The following is a 19,931-nucleotide window of genomic DNA, read 5'->3' as shown; positions in this document are numbered from 1 at the left end:
TAACACATTTAGTTGGGCATAAGCTTTCGTGGGCTAAAACCCACTTCATCAGATGCATGGAGGGGAAAATATAGTAAGCAGAATATATAAACAGCACATGAAAAGATGGGAGTTGTCTTACCAAGTGTGGAGTCAGTGCTAAAGAGGCCAATTCAATTAAGGTGGAAGTGGCCTATTCTCAACAGTTGACAAGATGGGGTAAATATCAAGAGAGGGGAAATTACTTTTGTAGTGCTAATGAGGCCAGTGCAATCAAGGTGGACGTCGGCCATTTCCAACAGTTGATAAGAAGGTGTGAGTATCAGCAGGGGGAAATTACTTTTTGTAGTGACCCATCCATGCCCAGTCTTTATTCAGACCTAATTTGATGGTGTCCAGTTCTGCAGTTTCTCGCTGGAGTCTGTTTTTGAAGTTTTTTTGTTGAAGAACTGCCACTTTTAAGTCTGTTATTGAGTGTCCAGGGAGATAGAAGTGTTCTCCAACTGGTTTTTGAATGTTACAATTCTTGATGTCTGATTTGTGTCCTTTTATTATTTTGCGTAGAGACTGTCCAGTTTGGCCAATGTACATGGCAGAGGGGCATTGCTGGCACATGATGGCATATATCACATTGGTAGATGTGCAGGTGAACGAGCCCCTGATGGCGTGGCTGATGATGGTCCTATGATGGTGTTCCTTGAATAGATATGTGGACAGAGTTGGCAATGGTTTGTTGCAGGGCTTGGTTCCTGGGTTAGTGTTTTGTTGTGTGGTGTGTAGTTGCTGGTGAATATTTGCTTCAGGTTGGGGGTCTGTGAGAGTGAGGGATCGTCCTTCAGAAGAGGTTGTAGATCCTTGATGATGCGCTGGATAGGTTTTAGTTGGGGGCAGTAGGTGATGGCTAGTGGCGTTCTGTTACTTTCTTTGTTGGGCCTATCCTATAGTAGGTGACTTCTGGGTACCCACAGGGCCGGCTCCAGGCACCAGCGAAGGAAGCAGGTGCATGGGGCAGCCAATAGAAAGGGGCAGCACTCCGTCCGTTATTGGGGCGGCACGTCCAGGTCTTTGGCGGCAATTCGGCGGCGGGTCCTTCACTCCCTCTCTTCCTGTTCGGCGGCACTTTGGCGGCAGCTCAATCGGGGGTGGGGGGTTGTTTTTTTTTCTTCGACGCTTGAGGTGGCAAAAAAGCTGGAGCCGGCCCTGTGGATACCCTTCTGGATCTGTCAATCTGTTTCTTCACTTCACCAGGTAGGTATTGTAGTTTTAAAAATGCATCAAAAAACCCACCAGTGTTCCCTCTAATTTTGTACATCCGTGTGCGGAATTAATTTTGTTATGTGCACCAATATGGAAGTGATGTGTGGCAGGGGTGGAGCCGAGGGGTTCGGCCTGTGGGAGGGGGCTCAGGGCTGAGACAGAGGGTTGGGGTATGGTGGGGTGAGGGCTCTGGCTGGGGGTGTGGGCTCTGGGGTGGGGCTGGAGATGAGGGGTTCCGGGTGTGGGAGGGGGATCGAGGCTAGGGCAGAGGGTTGGCGGGGGGATGAGGGCTCCAGCTGAGGGTGTGGGCTCTGGGGTGGGTCCAGGGATGAGGGGTTTGGGGTGCAGGCTGCCCCAGGGCTGTGGGTGCCTCTTCCCAGCCGTGGCAGCTCCGGTGGGGCTGGGCGGGGCTGAGCTGGGCTGGGGGAGGGGCTCTTCTCCCCGTGGCCACGCAGCTTATAGGGAACTTAGACCACCACCACCACTGTAGGATCTGAGTGCCTCTCAACCATTAACAAATAGACATAAACACTAACAGCCTCTTGTCCACTCCTCCTCTAGGGAAAATAGCTTGATTGGCTTGTTGTTTGCTTGTCTGGGCATGCGTGAGTGTTTGACTGGGCATGTTGGTTGTCTATGTGGGGAATTCATGGAGGACTAGCTCAGAAAAAAATAGCTTTGCAATGAGTGGGGAGGCCTATGGTCTCTTTCTTGTGGCAGTGAGTTCCATAGCCTACGCCCAGTTCCCATGAGAGTTCTGTCTCCTGCATTCATGAACCTCCCACTTTGGAGTCAGTGTCAGGGTCCCAGAGGAACCTAGCTGTTTTGGGACATTGTGCTCATGGAGGGAGAAGCATCTCTCAGGCAACAGGGCCTGTTCCATTGAGGGCTGGGACAGCAGGGTCCTGTGCTGGACTCTGTTCAATGGGGTGCAGCGCTGGGGTGAAGTGCTCAGGGCTCAGGCACCAGGCAGCACGTTCCCAGGGCGTGCAGCTCCATCCTGGCAGCTGAAGCACACTAATGGAGCCGGGAGGTCCCGAATGTCCTCACCGTGGCCAGGTCTGTGTCAGACAGGACAGGGCACGATCGGATGGCTAGTCACAGTCGGAGGGGGGCAGTTTGTGCTGCCCAAGGCTGCGGCTGATTTTACACTCAGCAGATAGGTGCCCTCGATTGTGGGGGAAGTTATGGAAGAAGAGAGATCTTCATGGCACTTCCCTCTTCATAGCAGCATCGCCTCCATCTCACCTGGGTGTGGCATTCACCAGCGGTTCTTTGTCCAGGGGCTGGTCACATCTGCCAGAGTGGAGACCTAGAGCTGTCTACAGCTGGCAGTGCAGCCCAGATGGCCTCACCAGTTCCCCAGTGACTTTCTGTAGATGCTGAAGAGCATGGGGAGAGGGTTGAGGCTCAGGTGAGGGCTCTGGAGGGGGAGGAACAGTTGTCCAGAGCAGCCCCCTGGGTTTGGTAGGAGGGGAAAGATCTGAGTTATTTCAGGGCCTTTCCACTCATCCCTTCGTGGAGCCAGGCAGCAGTACTGGATGGTCAACACTCTTAAATGAATATGGATTCTATGGACAAGAAGTGGCCATGCCCCAGAGTCACAAGTGCTGTCTGTCCCATGCTGCCCTGGCCTGAGTGCTGACTGAGATGGCTCCAGGCCACTGGCAGGTGGCACTGGAGCCGGGAGTTTTGCAGGCTTCTCCAGGTGCTTACTTAGCTAAGGGAGGTCAGCCTGTGGGCAGCAGTTTGTGGGGTCTTTCACAGAGAGCAATGGTTTCATTAGTGCGGGGGGAGGGTGGGAGAGACCCCTCATCGAAGGAGATGCTGACAAGCGGTCAGTGGGGCTCGCAAGATGTTCTCCCCTCTCTTTTACTAGTTCAGAGGCACAGGGGGGCCTGGCTGCCCATAGTACGTCTGTGACTATTTCCTGCAAGAAGGCGTGAATTCCTGAAAGGAGGCTGCCTGGCTCCCAGCCCTCAGTTGGTTCTGGGAGGCTGATCAGGGATGTCAATGAGAAGTCCCTTAGGTCATGTTTGCCCTGAAGCTCCGAGCCAGCCTCCAAGCGCACAGACACGCACTAGCTATGCTCGAATTCATGTGCTAAAAACAGCAGTGGGGATGTTGCAGCATGGGTTAACCATCTGAGTATGGACCGAAGGGGGCAGGTGGGCTTGGACGCGGGTGGCTAATCCATGCCTGCCTTTGGTACAAGATCCACACTACTATTTTTAGCATGCTAGCTTGAGCAGAGCTAGCCCATGTCTGTCTAGTCGGGTTGGGAGGCTCGCTCCCAGCTGCAGCGTAGACGTGCCCTTCAAAGGAGAGTGCAGCACGGATGTTTCTGGAGAGCAAAAGAAAACCATAAGAAGGAACACATCAGACTAGACCAATGGGCCATCGAGTCCCCGGGTTCTCAACCACGGGGTCACAAACAAGTGTCATCCCATAATGCCAATATTGTGATTAACCATTGGAATGACTTCCCGAGCTACGGATGTGGTGGATTCTCCATCATGTGAAATCTTTCTAACAGACACACTGCAGCTGAGCCAGAAGTTATGGGCTTGATTCTGGAATCACAGGGTGAATTCTCTGGCCTGTGTTATGCAGGAGGTCAGACGAGATGACAGGGCCTTAAAATATATGAATCTACACTAGGATCTTGTGTCTGATAGTGGACAATACCAGATGCTTCAGAGAAAGCTGTAAAACCCCATAAATCATCTCAGTGGGGAATAGTTACACCCTGGGGAATTTCCTCCTGATCAAACCTGGTGATGTGCCTATGCTGTGAACACAAGGGTTGAGATCCCTTGTCTTTTTGTCCTACCCAGTGTAAGTGAAGGTGCCATTCCCATTCGCAGATGGGCCTAGTCCATTTTGTAATAACATACAAGTTACCTGCTGCCATAATACCCTGCAGCAGGGAGTTCCATGGTGCGAGATTTGACTAACTCAATGCGCAGGGAGATATTTCGTTTTTGGTTTGATTAGACACAATGGGCCAAACTCAGAATCCAATCGACGCAGGGGTACTTGGGTGAAATGTAAAGCCCTGTGATATACAGGAGGTCAGAGTGGCCTAGAACCCTGTGACTCCGGGAATGGATCATTATAGGATAATGAACCGCAGCTGATCAAAATTTTTCGTTCAGACATTTTGTTCTGACAAAAAGTGGTCTTTTCTTTCAACAAAATGCTTTGTGAAAAATTTTGTTTCTTTCAAAATGTTCAGGATTTTTTTGCATGAAAAAAACAAAACCAAAAATGTTTCAGTTTTTGGAAACCAAAAACCATTAAAAACTGACACATTTTCGGCTTTCTGCCTTCTGTCAGAAAACCTGAGAGAAAAGTTTAGGGAAAAAATGAAAGATGTTGCAGTTCATTTTAAATGTTTTGCAGAAGATAGTGCCCACTTGCCAACCAGCTCGGAATGAACTCTAAGACACCGTCATTTATATCTTCTCCCAGTCCCTTCAGTGTATAATTTACACCAATTGAGACAACTCTCTGAATTTGGCTCATTGAACATTAAACACTCAAGTGCTGTTGTATGAAGGAACAGCAAAGACCAAGTGCTAATCTGACTGCCCAGCCCGGGTAGGGGAGGTACAAATCCTTCATCCCTGGAGCCTTCTGTTTATATGCAGAGTGGGAATGATTCCCTGTTGTCTACTCACTTTTTCCAGATCATTCGCAAAGGTGTTAAAGAAGACCAGCCCCTGCACTGATCTCTGTCAGTACCCCATCCCACACCTCTCCATAGCTCTAAACAATGCCATTTACCTTTTGCCTGCAGTCCTTCAGCTAAGTTTCTAATCAGTGCTCCCATACAAGCCAAATGACATTAATTTTATGGATAAGATTTCATGAGCCGCTGTATAAAATACTTCCCTAAAACCCTGCTGTATTATATGCACTGCATTCTTGTCATCAGCTAATTCTACAATTCTATTTAAAAAAACAATCAAGCTTACATGGCAAGATTTGTTTCTTTATAACCCATTAATTAATTGCTCATAGCTCTTCTTTCCTCTGTTTTTAGTGATTTTTCTTTTCATCTGCATATTTGCACTGTTTACTTTACCTGTGATTGCAGTGAGACTGGCCATTGCAATCTAGTAATTGTCAGGATCATTCTTTGTTCAGCAGAATGAAGACCAGTACCATGTTTACTTTTCTCCAAACTTCTCGTACCGGTCCAGTTTTCTAGGACTCTTCAAAGAATTAGTGTCAGTAATGGAATAACTCTTTGAACTAATTCACTTAGCAGTAGTGGCTGCCTATTATAAGGGGATGACAAATTATGTATTCATGGTGCCCTTCCATCCCTAGGCTTAGTCCTTCCACATCACGGTTGTGTGGCACACTGATGGTAGGAAAATCGCCTCATCATTGTCCAGACTGTACTGTTCTGTGACTAAAGAGATTTCAGGTCTGTCAATCTGGTATCATTTGCCAGCTCTACATTCACTTGAAAGAGGGAGAGCAAAAAACCCTCACATTACATGATTTCTAATTCATGTTTAATGTTCCTATTTATTTCAAATGGCCAATTTCTCACCTGATGTATCTGTTCTGTTCTTTTTCTTCCTTACATTTTTCTTCTCGCTATGAAAAAGCCTCACAGTGAAAGAAATGAAATAGAGGAAGGTTGATCTGAGGCAAAGGAGCTGGCCTGGGGCTCAGGAAATCTGGGTTCCTTCCAGACTGCCACAGACTGGATGACCTTGGGCAAGTCTCTATGGGCTTCATTTCCCATCTGTAAACTTGGGCTAACAGTTCTCCTTTTCACATGGTGTAGTCGTCTCTCAGTGCTGGGGTTCCCGGGTGCTGTGCTGTGATATAGCAGAGGGAGGGCAGTTGTGTCTCAGTGTCAGGGGAGCCCAGATTCTCTGTTGTAATCCAGAGCTGAAGGAGTTAACACAAAAGACCTTGCAGTGTAGGTTGGTTTCAGAATCTCTTTGCCTGAGAACCTGGTACAATTCTTCTTATCGACATTTATGGTTATGGAACCAGCAATTGAGGGGAATTACAGCCGCGCATGTGCATTGGCCGTGCCAGTGCGTGTGCATTGGCTGTGCCAGCTCGTGCCTGGGGTTCTAAGGGGCCTGCAGAGAAGCTTCTCCAAAGGGAGATCCTCAAGATGAGGCTCCTGGTGGCCCTGGAGAGTCACTGCCTCCTTCACCAGTGTCACTTTCCCGTAGGGGGCATTTCACTATGGAGGGAGCCGGGCACTAAAGCATGGAGAAGCAGCCGGTGGCCCTCGAGCTGTGGGCCTGGTGCAGGGGCTGAGACATTTGAAGAACCCACATTCTGGATGTCAGTGCTGCCAGGCGAACGGGAGGCCAAGCGTGCCAGCCTCTGCTCAGCTAAGTGTGTGCAGGGGAGGAGCTGGGGCTTGGCTGCAGCGTGGGGCAGGGAGAGAGGGCTTTGGGAAGGGGAGAGCAGGTGTGACAAGAGAGGGGACGGAGGCAGGACCAGTAGGGATGGGGGGAAGGTGAGATAGGAGCATGCAGGTGACCGCAGGAGGTAACGAGGGCAGGGAGCAGAGAAAGGGGACCGAGTAAAGGAGAGTAGGGAGGAACGGGAAGGAAGGAAGATCCTGGGAGGGCTGGGAGCATGAAGGGGGACAGGGAGTGAGAGGCAGTGAAGGTAGGATCAGCACATCAGAGGGCTCAGGTGAGGGAGCCGCATACAGGAAGGGGGTGATAGCAGCTGTGGATTCCCTCCCATAGAGCCCATGTACCATGTGAAAACCAGCCCCTTGGGGACCCACAAATCACCAGATCTTCTCAAGAACACCCCCAGAATGGCAGGCAGCTACAACCTTGCCCAGTCTAGAGGAGTCCGTGTAGCCAGAACAGAATGGCCGTGATCTGACATACTGAGGAGGGAAAGGGTCGCATGTATCTGCAGTGACCAGCCCCCGTGGGATTGGCCTGGGTGAGGTGCCAGGAGGTCAGCTGGAGGGAGGCATGTAGGGAGCCAATGCAGTATGTGACCAGACCTTTCATTGCTTACCCACACGGCGCACACAGAGCAGCTCAGCAGTCCCTGCTCTTTAGCGGATTCCCTGGCAATTGTTTGGGCAGGTCCCTGCTATAGATGAGGAAGTGATGGCGGTGATTAATTTGCAGAACGGTAATGCGAAGCAGAGATATAATTACAGGCGAATGCCCAGAAAGCGGCTGGTGCGATGGTGAGGCGGATAGTTATGTAAAGACACAGAGATGCCTACAGACTTAATCGCCTGCGTGGCAGCAGGGGAGGAGGGGTGTCGTGCTCACCCGCCAGCTAAATGCCAGCTTCCTCCAATCTGCGAACTCTTGTCTTTGACATTGCCTGTTGAAATGATGGGTCTTGCTGGACCTGGGTCTGTCACATGACACAGGACAACTTTGCTGCTGCCTTTGGCTATTGCTGCACTATAGCTTAAGTCAATATAAGTTATGTCGCTCAGGGGTGTGACGTAATTTATGGTGATTTACGGTACCGCTGCTCGCTGTGGTTGGAGTAATTAAGCCAACAGGATTAGAGTGGCTACACAGAGCATTTATAGCCGCATCAGTGCAGCTGCACTGCTGTAAGCTCACTAGGGTAGCCATGGCCTGAGGCCCTGCTTACAACACAGAATAGACCCTGTTACAAAGCCCTGTCTAAAACCCAAGGGCTAGACATAAAAGTGCTGTAGTCCAGTGCTTGACTTGATGTCATGAGGACTGAGTTCAGCTCCCAGGTCTGCCACTGCCTTAGGCCTGCTCCACACTTAAAAGTTAAGTCAACATGGTTATGGTGCCCAGGGGTGTGAAGCACCATAGTTAAGCCAACCTAACCCCCGGTGTAGATGTGGCTTGGTCGACGGAAGAATTCTCCTGCTGACCCAGCTACCACCGCTTGGGGAGGTGCATTAACTACATTGACAGAAAAAAACCTTCCATCACTACAGGAAGCATCTACACTACAGTGCTGCTGAGTGTAGACATGGCCGTACTGAGAAACCTTGGGCAAGTCACCTCCCCTCTCTGTGCCTCAGTTTCCCCATCTGAAGAATGGGGATAATGCCACTGTTGCCGCTGTGTAAAAGAGCTTTATAATCTCTAGATTAGGGACCCATTCTAAAGCACAGTGCAGCTGAGGGATCAGACCCAAGAAGCCCTCTGTAACTTCTAAGTATTATGCAACCCAGTTCACTTATAAGCCCTGTTTTCAGACACATCCCCTCTAAAATCAACAAATAAACACCCATGGGAGTTTTGACACAGTCCCCACATGACATTCTGATAGGTAAGCTGGAGAAATTCAGGCTCGGCAGAACTACCATTAAGTGTATACATAATTGGTTAAACAACTGCAAACAAAGAGTAACTATTCATGGAATGATGTCGGATTGGACAGAGGTCACAAATGGGGTTCCACAGGGATCTCTAAGAGGCAATACTTCCCCACTCACAAGCACAGAGTCTGAGTGTAGAAAAGAAACTTTTAATGAAAGGAGGGAAGTCACGCAACATTAATTAGGGAAAATGCCAAAAGCAGGATTCATAATCATAAAGCTGTGAGCAGGACACCCACCCCAGAGTGCATGGGGCTATGCCTTCTGCCTCATGTTCTTGAGTCCAACAAGCAAAAGTTCCTTTTCTGCGCCCCTCTCTGCTCCCTCACCATACCCCACTCACAGTGGTTGTCCTTTGGTCAGTGAGGACGCCAGGGTTTAGAGGTACATCTGTGTGAGTTCGCCTCCCACCCAGGGAAGAAGGCACCTTGCTTGCTTCAGAATCTGAGCACTTGCTTTGGCTGGCCGCCCTGCCGGCTGCGGTTCCTCTACCCTGGCTGTCCCACCAGTCCTGGATCCTGCTGCCTCACCAGCCACTCATTCACTAGCTGACTGTGAGTCACCTTCTGCTGCTACTTGCCTCTCTGCTGTGACCTCTGCACATCAGTCTCTTAGGGTATGTCTACACTACAAAATTAGGTCGAATTTGTAGAAGCAGGTTTTATAGATATCGGTTTTATACAGTCGATTGTGTGTGTCCCCACATAAAATGCTCTAAGTGCATTAAGCCGGCGGACCGCGTCCACAGTACTGAGGCTAGCGTCGACTTCCGGAGCGTTGCACTGTGGGTAGCTATCCCACAGTTCCCGCAGTCTCCGCCGCCCATTGGAATTCTGGGTTGAGATCCCAATGCCTGATGATGCAAAACAGTGTCACGGGGGGTTCTGGGTACATGCCGTCAGGCCCCTTCCCCTCCATCAGAGCAATGGCAGACAATCGATTCGCGCCTTTTTACCTGGGTTACCTGTGCAGACAACATACCACGGCAAGCATGGAGCCCGCTCAGCTCAGCTCAGCTCACTGTCACCATATGTCATCTGGGTGCCGGCAGACGTGGTACTGCATTGCTACACAACAGCAGCTAATTGCCTTTTGGCAGTAGATGGTGCAATATGACTAGTAGCCATCATCGGCTATCTGGGTGCTGGCAGATGTGGGGTTGCATTGCTATACAGCAGCAACCCCTTGCCTTTTGGCAGTAGATGGTGAATTATGAGTGGTATTCATTGTTGTTGTTGTACTCCAGTTCAATCATAAGCACCTGGGCAGACATGCTTTGTCTCCTGGAGACTCAGTCCTGCTGGCAGTCCAATTGAACCATCTTGATGGTGATGGCTAGCAATCATAGTACAGTATCTTCTGCCAAGCATCCAGAAGATGCCGAGGGCTATCAGTCATGCTGCACCGTCGGCTACCAGCTTAAGATGTAAAAAATAGATGTATTCCTTTGCTTCCCCCTCCCTCTGTGAAATCAACAGCCTGCTAAACCCAGGGTTTTGAGTTCAATCTTTGGGGGGGCCATTCTGTGTGACAGTTGTTTGTGTTTCTCCCTGATGCACAGCCACCTTTGTTGATTTTAATTCCCTGTACCTATACGCCATGTTGTCAGTCGCCCCTCCCTCCCTCCGTCAGTTTCGCACCTTTTTTCAGACCAGACGCCATAGCACTGGGATCATGGAGCCCGCGCAGATCATCGCGGCAATTATGAGCACTATGAACACCACGCGCATTGTCCTGGAGTATATGCAGAGCCAGAACATGCCAAAGCAAAACCAGGACCAGCCAATGAGGTGATTGCAGCGTAGCAACGAGAGTGATGAGGAAATTGACATGGACACAGCCCTCACACAAGGTACGGGCCCCAGCAATGTGCAAATCATGGTGTTAATGGGGCAAGTTATAGCCGTGGAACACCAATTCTGGGCCCGGGAAACAAGCACAGACTGGTGGGACCGCATTGTGTTGCAGGTCTGGGACGATTCCCAGTGGCTGCGAAACTTTCGCATGTATAAGGGCACTTTCATGGAACTTTGTGATTTGCTGTCCCCTGCCCTGAAGCGCCAGAATACCAGGATGAGAGCGGCCCTCACAGTTGAGAAGCGAGTGGCGATAGCCCTGTGGAAGCTTGCAATGCCAGACAGCTACCGGTCAGTCGGGAATCAATTTGGAGTGGTCAAATCTACTGTGGGGGCTGCTGTGATCCAAGTTGCCAGGACAATCAAAGACCTGCTGATATCAAGGGTAGTGACTCAGGGAAACGTGCAGGCCATAGTGGATGGCTTTGCTGCAATGGGATTCCCAAACTGTAGTGGGGCGATAGATGGAACCCATATCCCTATCTTGTCACCGGAGCACCAAGCCACCGAGTACATAAACCGCAAGGGGTACTTTTCAATGCTGCTGGGGACGTTTCACTAACATCAACGTGGGATGGCCGGGAAAGGTACATGATGCTCGTGTCTTCAGGAACTCTGGTCTGGTTCAAAAGCTGGAGGAAGGGACTTTCTTCCCAGACCAGAAAATAACCGTTGGGGATGTTGAAATGCCTATCGTGATCCTTGGGGACCCAGCCTACCCCTTAATGCCATGGCTCATGAAGCCGTACACAGGCAGCCTGGACAGGAGTCAGGACCTGTTCAACTACAGGCTGAGCAAGTGCCGAATGGTGGTGGAATGTGCATTTGGACATTTAAAAGTGCGCTGGCGCAGCTTACTGACTCGCTCAGACCTCAGTGAAAAGAATATCCCCATTGTTATTGCTGCTTGCTGTGCGCTCCACAATATATGTGAGAGTAAGGGGGAGACATTTATGGCTGGGTGGGAGGTTGAGGCAAATCGCCTGGCCGCTGATTACGCGCAGCCAGACACCAGGGCGGTTAAAAGAGTACAGCAGAGCGCGGTGAGCATCAGAGAAGCTTTGAAAATGAGTTTTGTGACTGGCCAGGCTACGGTGTGAAACTTCCGTTTGTTTCTCCTTGATGAACCCTCCGCCCCCCCCACCCAGTTCACTCTACTTTCCTGTAAACGAACCACCTCACCCTCCCCTCCCCCCTTCAAGCACCGCTTGCAGAGGCAATAAAGTCATTGTTACTCCACATTCATGCATTCTTTATTAATTCATCACACAACTAGGGGGATAATTGCCAAGGTAGCCCAAGAGGGGTGGAGGGGGAGGGAAGGAAAAGGACACACTGCAGTTTAAAACTTTAAAACTTTAACACTTATTGAAGGCCAGCCTTCCGATGCTCGGGCAATCATCTGGGGTGGAGTGACTGGGTGGCCGGAGGCCCCCCCACCGTGTTCTTGGGCGTCTGGGTGAGGAGGCAATGGGACTTGGGGAGGAGGGCTGTTGGTTACACAGGAGCTGTAGCGGCAGTCTCTGCTCCTGCTGCCTTTCCTGCAGCTCAACCATACGCTGGAGCATACCAGTTTGATGCTCCAGCAGCCGGAGCATCAACTCTTGCCTTCTGTCTGCAAGCTGACGCCACCTATCATCTTCAGCCCGCCACTTGCTCTGTTCATCCCGCGATTCAGCCCGCCATCTCTCCTCTCGTTCATATTGTGCTTTTCTGTAGTCTGACATTGACTGCCTCCACGCATTCTGCTGTGCTCTTTCAGCGTGGGAGGACATCTGGAGCTCCATGAACATATCATCCCGAGTCTGCCGTTTTCTCCTTCTAATCTTTGCTAGTCTCTGCGAAGGAGAATCATTTGCAGCTGATGGACGACAAGGGAGAGGTGGTTAAAAAAGACACATTTTAGAGAACAATGGGTACACTCTTCCACGTTAAATTTTGCTGTTCACATTACACAGCACATGTGCTTTCATTACAAGGTCGCATTTTTCCTCTTATATTGAGGGCCTGCCGGTTTGGTGTGAAAGATCACTCACATGGTGCTAGGCAACAGAATTTGGCTTCCAGGCAGCCATGGTAAGCCACAGTCTTTTGGCTTTTTTTACCCTCATAACATGTGGGAATGGTTTCAAACAGTAGCGCCCTCATTTCCCATACCAAGCACCCGTTGGGTTGGCCATTTAAAATGGGTTTGCAATGTAAAAGGAGGGGCTGGGGTTTCCGGGTTAACATGCAGCACAAACCCAACTACCCCCCCCCCCCACACACACACACACACAATTCTCTGGGATGATCCCTTCACCCCTCCACCCCCCCCACCGCGTGGCTAACAGCAGGGAACATTTCTGTTCAGCCGAGCAGGAACGGGCACCTCTGAATGCCCCCTTAATAAAATCACCCCATTTCAACCAGGTGACCGTGAATGATATCACTCTCCTGAGGATAACAAAGAGAGATAAGGAATGGATGTTGTCTGCATGCCAGTAAACACCGGGACCATACGCTGCCATGCTTTGTTATGCAATGATTCCATACTACATGCTACTGGCCTGGCGTGGTAAAGTGTCCTACTGTGGCGGACGGAATAAGGCAGCCCTCCCCAGACACCTTTTGCAAAGGCTTTGGGAGTACATGAAAGAGAGCTTTCTGGAGATGTCCCTGGAGGATTTCCGCTCCATCCCCATACATGTTAACAGACCTTTCCAGTAGCTGTACTGGCCGCGATTGCCAGGGCAAATTAATCATTAATCATTAAAGATGCTTGCTTTTAAACCATGTGTAATATTTACAAAGGTACACTCACCAGAGGTCCCTTGTGTGCCCTCAGGGTCTGGGAGCACGCCTTGGGTGAGTTCGGGGGTTACTGGTTCCAGGTCCAGGGTGATAAACATATCCTGGCTGTTGGGGAAACCGGTTTCTCCGCTTCCTTGCTGTGAGCTATCTTCATTGTCTTCATCATCATCATCTTCCGCGTACCCCGAACCCGCTTCTCTGTTGCGTGTTTCTCCATTGACGGAGTCAAAGCACATGGTTGGGGTAGTGGTGGCTGCACCCCCTAGAATGGCATGCAGCTCCGCGTAGAAGCGGCATGTTTGCGGCTCTGCCCCAGCCCTTCTGTTTGCCTCTCTGGCTTTGTGGTAGGCTTGCCTTAGCTCCTTAATTTTCACGTGGCACTGCTGTGTGTCCCTGTTATGGCCTCTGTCCTTCATGGCCTTTGAGACCTTTTCTAATATTTTGCCATTTCGTTTACTGCTACGTAGTTCAGCTAGCACTGATTCGTCTCCCCATATGGCGAGCAGATCCCGTACCTCCCGTTCGGTCCATGCTGGAGCTCTTTTGTGATCCTGGGACTCCATCATGGTTACCTGTGCTGATGAGCTCTGCATGGTCAGCTGTGCTCTCCACGCTGGGCAAACAGGAAATGAAATTCAAAAGTTTGCAGGGCTTTTCCTGTCTACCTGGTCAGTGCATCTTAGTTGAGAGTGCTGTCCAGAGCGGTCACAATGAAGCACTGTGGGATAGCTCCTGGAGGCCAATAACATCAAATTCCATCCACACTACCCCAAATCTGACCCACAAAGGCCAATTTTAGTGCTAATCCCCTCGTCAGAGGTGGAGTAAAGAAACCGGTTTAAAGGGCCCTTTAAGTCAAAAGAAAGGGCTTCGTTGTGTGGACGTGTCCAGGCTTAATTCGATTTAACCCTGCTAAAGTCGACCTAAACTCGTAGTGTAGACCAGCGCTTAATAATTTTGAACTCTTTTCAGGGTGGGCAGAAACTGCTCCACCTCAAGTGATTTCAGTTCTGACTGATTATTTAAAATAGTAAAGAGGCTCCTAATGAAGCTTATATAGCTCTTTATTTGAACAGTGGGGAGGAATAGTTTAAACCAGTCTGGAAAGGACCCTAGTGGAGGTGCCACACACCTCCTGGCTAGAACACCTGTCCTCACCCCTTTTACTTCCACAGACCTCTGGCATTTGAGCCCCTGGCTTAATGAGGTCCTTTCAGCTGAGGGTCACCCTCTCATTTAGGACAGGTTAAGCACAGTTCATAGAATATCAGGATTAGAAGGGACCTCAAAGCAGGACCAATCCCCGGACAGATTTTTTGCCCCAAATGACCCCCTAAAGGATTGAATTTACAACCTTGTGTTTAGCAGACCAATGCTCAAACCACTGAGCTATCCCTCCCCACTTTGTTCACAATAATGCCAACATTGGTAACAGCATTTCATTACCCCTGCATTCCGTACTAAGATGATTTGTAACCCAACACCAGCCAAAGTTGATCATTTTGAGCAGCACAGCAGATAACTAAGCAGAGTAGGTGTGTTCATGTAAATACAGTTTGCTCTTGAAGTCTCTCTCCCTCCCATCTAGCTGTCAGGGAAGAATTCAGCAGACCATGCTTACATCTAGTTTGGAAAAGAGAAGATTAAGGGGGGGACATTATAGCAGTCTTCAAATACTTGAAAGGCTACCATAAAAAAGATGGAGAATAGTTGTCCTCTCTTGCCACAGAGGGCAAAACAAAAGGCGATGGGTTCAAACTACAGCAGTGCAGATTTAGATGAAAACTCAGGAAAAACTCCCTACCTGTAAGAACAGCAGGACAACGGAACAGACGCCCAGGTTGGTAATGGAAGCTCCTTCCCTGGAGGTTTTCAAAAGGAGGCTGGATAGCATCTGTCTGGGATGGTTTAGGGTACGTCTGCACTACCCGCCGGATCAGCGGGTAGTGATCGATCTATCGGGGATCAATTTATTGTGTCTAGTGTAGACATGATAAATCGATCCCTGATCACTCTGCCGTCCACTCCTGTAGTCCACCGCGGCAAGAGGCGGAAGCGGAGTCGACGGGGGAGCGGCGGCAGTCGACCCTGCACCGTGAGGATGTGAGATAAGTCGACCTAAGATATGTTGACTTCAGCTACTCTATTCTCGTAGCTGAAGTTGCGTATCTTAGGTTGATCCCTCCCCCCACCCAGTGTAGACCAGGCCTTTGACACAACTCCTGTATCTTGGCAGGGGATTAGACTAGATGACCCTTGTGGTCCCTCCTAGCTCTATGATTCTAAATTGGTAGAATTTTTCTATCTTGTTCCTTGCAACTCAAGCAGCTGGGTCTGGAGTGAGAGGTTCCCCCAAATCCAGGGGGCGTATGATGTTCCCAGTTAGAACATTCATATAACCCTTTTTTAGACACGTGCTCACTCAGAACTCAGTAAATACCCAGGGTGCGGACACAACAGGGATGGCTCTGCTGCATGGTTATTAGAAATGAATCCATTAAACAGCAACAAGACGCTTTCAAAGGGCTGCAGCTCATGGGCACGCTATAGTGAACATGCTGAAACACCAGGGAATGAGCCGCGCTCCAGACATCACTGTAACAACGTCATTAAGCCAGAGCCAGTAAAATCATGCCTGTAAAAGCTATTTTTAAGATTGGTTATTTTTCAACAAACAGGTATTTAGGTACCTAATTCCCATTGATTACCATGAGAATTAGGCATCTAAATACCTTAGAGGCTCTGGGCTTTGGTCTCTCTGTGCCTCAGTTTCTCATCTGTGCACTGGGGATAATAGCTCTGCTCTGCCTCCTGGGAACATGTGAGGATAAACGTGTTAGAGATCATGAGGTGCTCAGGGACTGGCGCCGGAAAAGGACTCTCGATAGACAATGCTGTGAGTTTAAGCAGCATATTTTCAGCTGAAGATCCCATCCCTACAGGACAGCAGACATTCCCAGTGAGAATCACTACCATGCCAAGGGGGTGGGGAGAATCGGACCCCTATCTGTACTACCCCCTGGGAGTCAATGCCCCAGGGCTCAGGTGGGTGACGGGGCAACCCAGCTGACAGACTCACTCACTCCCCTCCCTCTCCACAGAGATCCGGGAAGCCTTCAAAGTGTTCGACCGGGATGGGAATGGCTTCATCTCTAAGCAGGAGCTGGGCACGGCCATGCGCTCCCTGGGCTACATGCCCAATGAGGTGGAGCTGGAGGTCATCATCCAGCGACTGGACATGGATGGTAAGTCTTACCTCTTCTGTCCCTTCTGCCCCTGGGCGTAGCGCTGCCCCTCAGACCCTAGGACCTTCCTGGGACCCATCCCTGTGACAGGCCTGCGGGGGCACAGCAGAGAGCTCCCTCATTCCCCTGGGACTTCTCCCACATTCCTTCCTACTCCATCCTCTCTCCCTCTTTCAGCCCCTCCCCTGCTGGTCCCCAGCACCCCTGCTGTCAGTACATGGGGCTAGGCATGGGCCTGGTGTGCAAAGCAGAAAGCCCAGTGGGGGAAGCAGCAAACCAGGGCTGTCACAAGAGGCCAGCACTTCCCCAAGAGTGAGCATGGCTGGACTGGGAGTGGGTGTGGCCAGGGAGGCTGGGGGATGCCCTCCCAGGGAGGGGGAAGGCAGAAACACTGCCTGCCCCCTGGGGGTGACTCCCCCCTTCCTGGATGCTGTCCCACACACACTCCATATCTTCCTGTGTCCGTGGGGTGACTCCAGCCCAGAGGAGCAGAGATGGCAGGGCCACGAAAGCCCTCCCGGGTGGCCCATTCTGATTCCCTATCAGGGCAGGACTTCTCACTGCCTCGCTGGGGTCTGGGTACCTGCAGCATCTCAGCCAGCAGGGAGAGTCACAGATTACAGAAATGGAGTCATAGGAGCTGGAACTAGGGATGCTGGGGAGGCTGCTGCACCCCCTGTCTGGAAGTGGTTTCCATCATATCCAGGGTTTACAGTTTGGTTCAAGGGCTCTCAGCAACCCCACTATACAAATTGTTCCAGCGCCCCTGAATGGGGTTGTCATCTACCCAGCTCAGCTTGCTCCCCATGCCCCCAAACTATCACAATCACACTGCTCCAAGCAAACCCCTCTCTGCCAGAGTGTCCCTTTGCTCTCTCCACTGAATTCCTCACTCCCTCTCCTATCATTGCTGTCATCTCTCTCCCATCTGTTGCTGTCTCTTTCCGGCTAGCTTTCTTTCACATTGTCTTTCTCATTTTGGGTTTCTCTCCAGCTCCCTCACCTGCCACCTCTTCATCTTTCACTTTCTCCCGCTCATTCACTGGCTCCATCCCTCCATGTCTCATGGCTCTCTGGCCATCTCTCAGGGTCCCTCATATCCCCCCGAGTAACTCTCATTGACACATATCCTGCAGCAGGGAATCGTACCCCTTAGCATTCTCCTCCTCCCTTATCTTTCTCCTTCTCTCCATCTCTCCTATGCTGCTCCATTCTCTGTCTTCCTGCGCTCCGCTGTCTCGCTGGCGTGACTCTAATGCAAGCCGCATTGCCAAAGCTATTACAGATTTGATGTCACCAGCTAAAGAGAATATTTTCTTTGAGAATGGATATAATCTCTCTGCTGTAAAAGGTGACAGCTCAATGAAATACGCTCAGGTGTGTGAGTGTGACTGCAACTGTCTGAGTATGGGATGGACATGCTGCCAGAGCTGCCTTCCTCCGCAGCCACTCACGCTGCCTCTGCCCTCTGCCGCAGCGGAGATGGAGCTATGCTGTCAGCTCGCCAGCTCTAGTCTTGGAGTACCTGGGCCAGTGGGAAAGGAAATGCAGCTGATCCATATTCCAGGGGCTTCTCATTTTCTCTAGTTATTTTCCATTTTTGCTGCCATCTCCTCATTGCAAACTCCTGATCCTTCTTGCCCTTTTACATTTTAAACATTTGTTAAAGAGGTGGACGGCAGCTAGTTCTCAGTAGGGGCAGATGACAGAACAAGGAGCAATGATCTCAAGTTGCAGTGGGGGAGGTTTAGGTTGGATATTAGGAAACACTATTTCACTAGGAGGGTGGTGAAGCACTGGAATGGGTTACCTAGGGAGGTGGTGGAATCTCCTTCCTTAGACGTTTTTAAGGCCCGGCTTGACAAAGCCCTGGCTGGGATGATTTAGTTGGGGATTGGTCCTGCTTTGAGCAGGGGGTGGGACTAGATGACCTCCTGAGGTCCCTTCCAACCCTGAGATTCTATGATTCTATTATTCTAGTTATAGGCTCAATATTTAGATTTTTACAACAGGATTTACAAAATCCTAATAGGAATAGAAAAATTTGTGTAAGATGTGGCAATGTGTGTACCGCAGTGCCTTCCGGGATGTGTCCATCACAGGAAAAGTAGCCTACTACTGCTACCAGGTAATGATATTGTTCCTTTAGTTCAAATGATGGAGCACTGTACTGTGGATCTGAAGGCTTAGGGTTCAAACCCCCTGCTGAGCCCTGTAGGGTTTTTTTTTTAACTGAAAGCAGTTTTAAATGCACACCTTCCCCTGCAGAATGGGGAATCTAAACATCACAGTGCTATGCTCAGCCCCAGAACCAGGAAATGAAATTGACCAGCCTACAGTCGTCTCACTGTCAAAGCTGAGTGCAGTGAAAAAATGAGCAACATGAACAGTGAACAATAAATTAGATTTCAATAAACCCTTTCAGGTTTAATCATCTAAAGTGCTCTTGGTAACAAAGATGAGGGGAAAATGCAGATATCTGTGTGCATGCATGTGGACTGTGTCCATTAGGGAGTCAGCCAGTGTAACATTGGAACCAGAGTGCAGTTTGATCTCCGTTTCCCTTCACACCATCACTCCCACCCACACATCTCAAACTGGACCTGTAGTGAAGTCAGCTGTCCCTTCTGTGACTGGAGAGTCCAGGCCAGGACATAGGGGGACCCTGTGTGGCAAACCTGGGCAGTGCAGGCTGGGAGCTGCAGAACCAGAGAGAACTCCAGGGGGTGTCTGTGCCCAGCAGCCTTGTAAAAGAATTCCCTTGAACTCATTAAAGTTAAGTCCTGTCTCTTTTGCCGTGAAGGATCCATCACTTTCCCTTATCTAACTGTTTGTTATCAGAACCCCTGGCACCAGAGAGCTCTGTGGCATGAGTCTGGGCTTGTTTTATGGTGGAGCCCCTTCCCCAGGCCTTTGCCCTCCCTCCCAGTCTCACTGTGTCCTCCTCCCTTCCAGACTATTTACCATGCTGCCTCTAAGGCCACCCTCATCCTTCCCAGAAACCCTCATTAGCTCCCTTTAGTGCAACAGACTCAGCTCTCCCAAGCCCTGTAGCACCTCCTACATTTCTGAGGTTGTCTTCTGCTTTCCCAGCCACTCCCAGCTCTCCTCCCAATCCCCTCGTCTTCCTGCTCACCTTCCACCTTGCTGCCCTGTAACCCTGGCAGGGCCTCTCACGTCCCCATCAGGTTCCCTTTGTTTGACGCTTTGACCGCACTCCTGTGCCTGTTATTTCATTCGTTGTCCCCCGGAATCGCTTGGCTTCCAGGTCCTGTGGATCCTCCTCTTAGGCTGGGGGGAGGTCCTTTAGCAGAGTCCTTTAGCAGATCCTTCCTGGATCCCAATAGGATGAACCTCTCACCTCCTTCAAGTCTCTCCCTAAAACCCACCTCTTCCAAAAATACTTCCCCCCTCCCTCTCCTCCTGGGCCATCGCTTCTCTCATCTGTGTTAGGAGGGGTAG

The 19,931-nt window shown here is 50.3% G+C and overlaps 1 protein-coding gene across 1 annotated transcript in view; it reads left to right on the top strand.

Moving 5' to 3' along the window:
• Positions 1-19,931, top strand: part of CABP7 (calcium binding protein 7) — a 73,993-nt gene that overhangs the window by 39,184 nt on the left and 14,878 nt on the right. Inside the window, exon 2 of the mRNA XM_054006017.1 lies at positions 16,326-16,469. Within this exon, the coding sequence (XP_053861992.1) occupies positions 16,326-16,469 (144 nt within the window). The remainder of the gene's footprint in view (positions 1-16,325; positions 16,470-19,931) is intronic.

The sequence above is a fragment of the Malaclemys terrapin genome, chromosome 16, assembly GCF_027887155.1.
Source record: "Malaclemys terrapin pileata isolate rMalTer1 chromosome 16, rMalTer1.hap1, whole genome shotgun sequence".
Lineage (NCBI taxonomy): Eukaryota > Metazoa > Chordata > Testudines > Emydidae > Malaclemys > Malaclemys terrapin.
The sequence above is the reverse complement of the archived record's forward strand: the minus strand, read 5'-3'. Positions and strand labels throughout refer to the sequence as shown.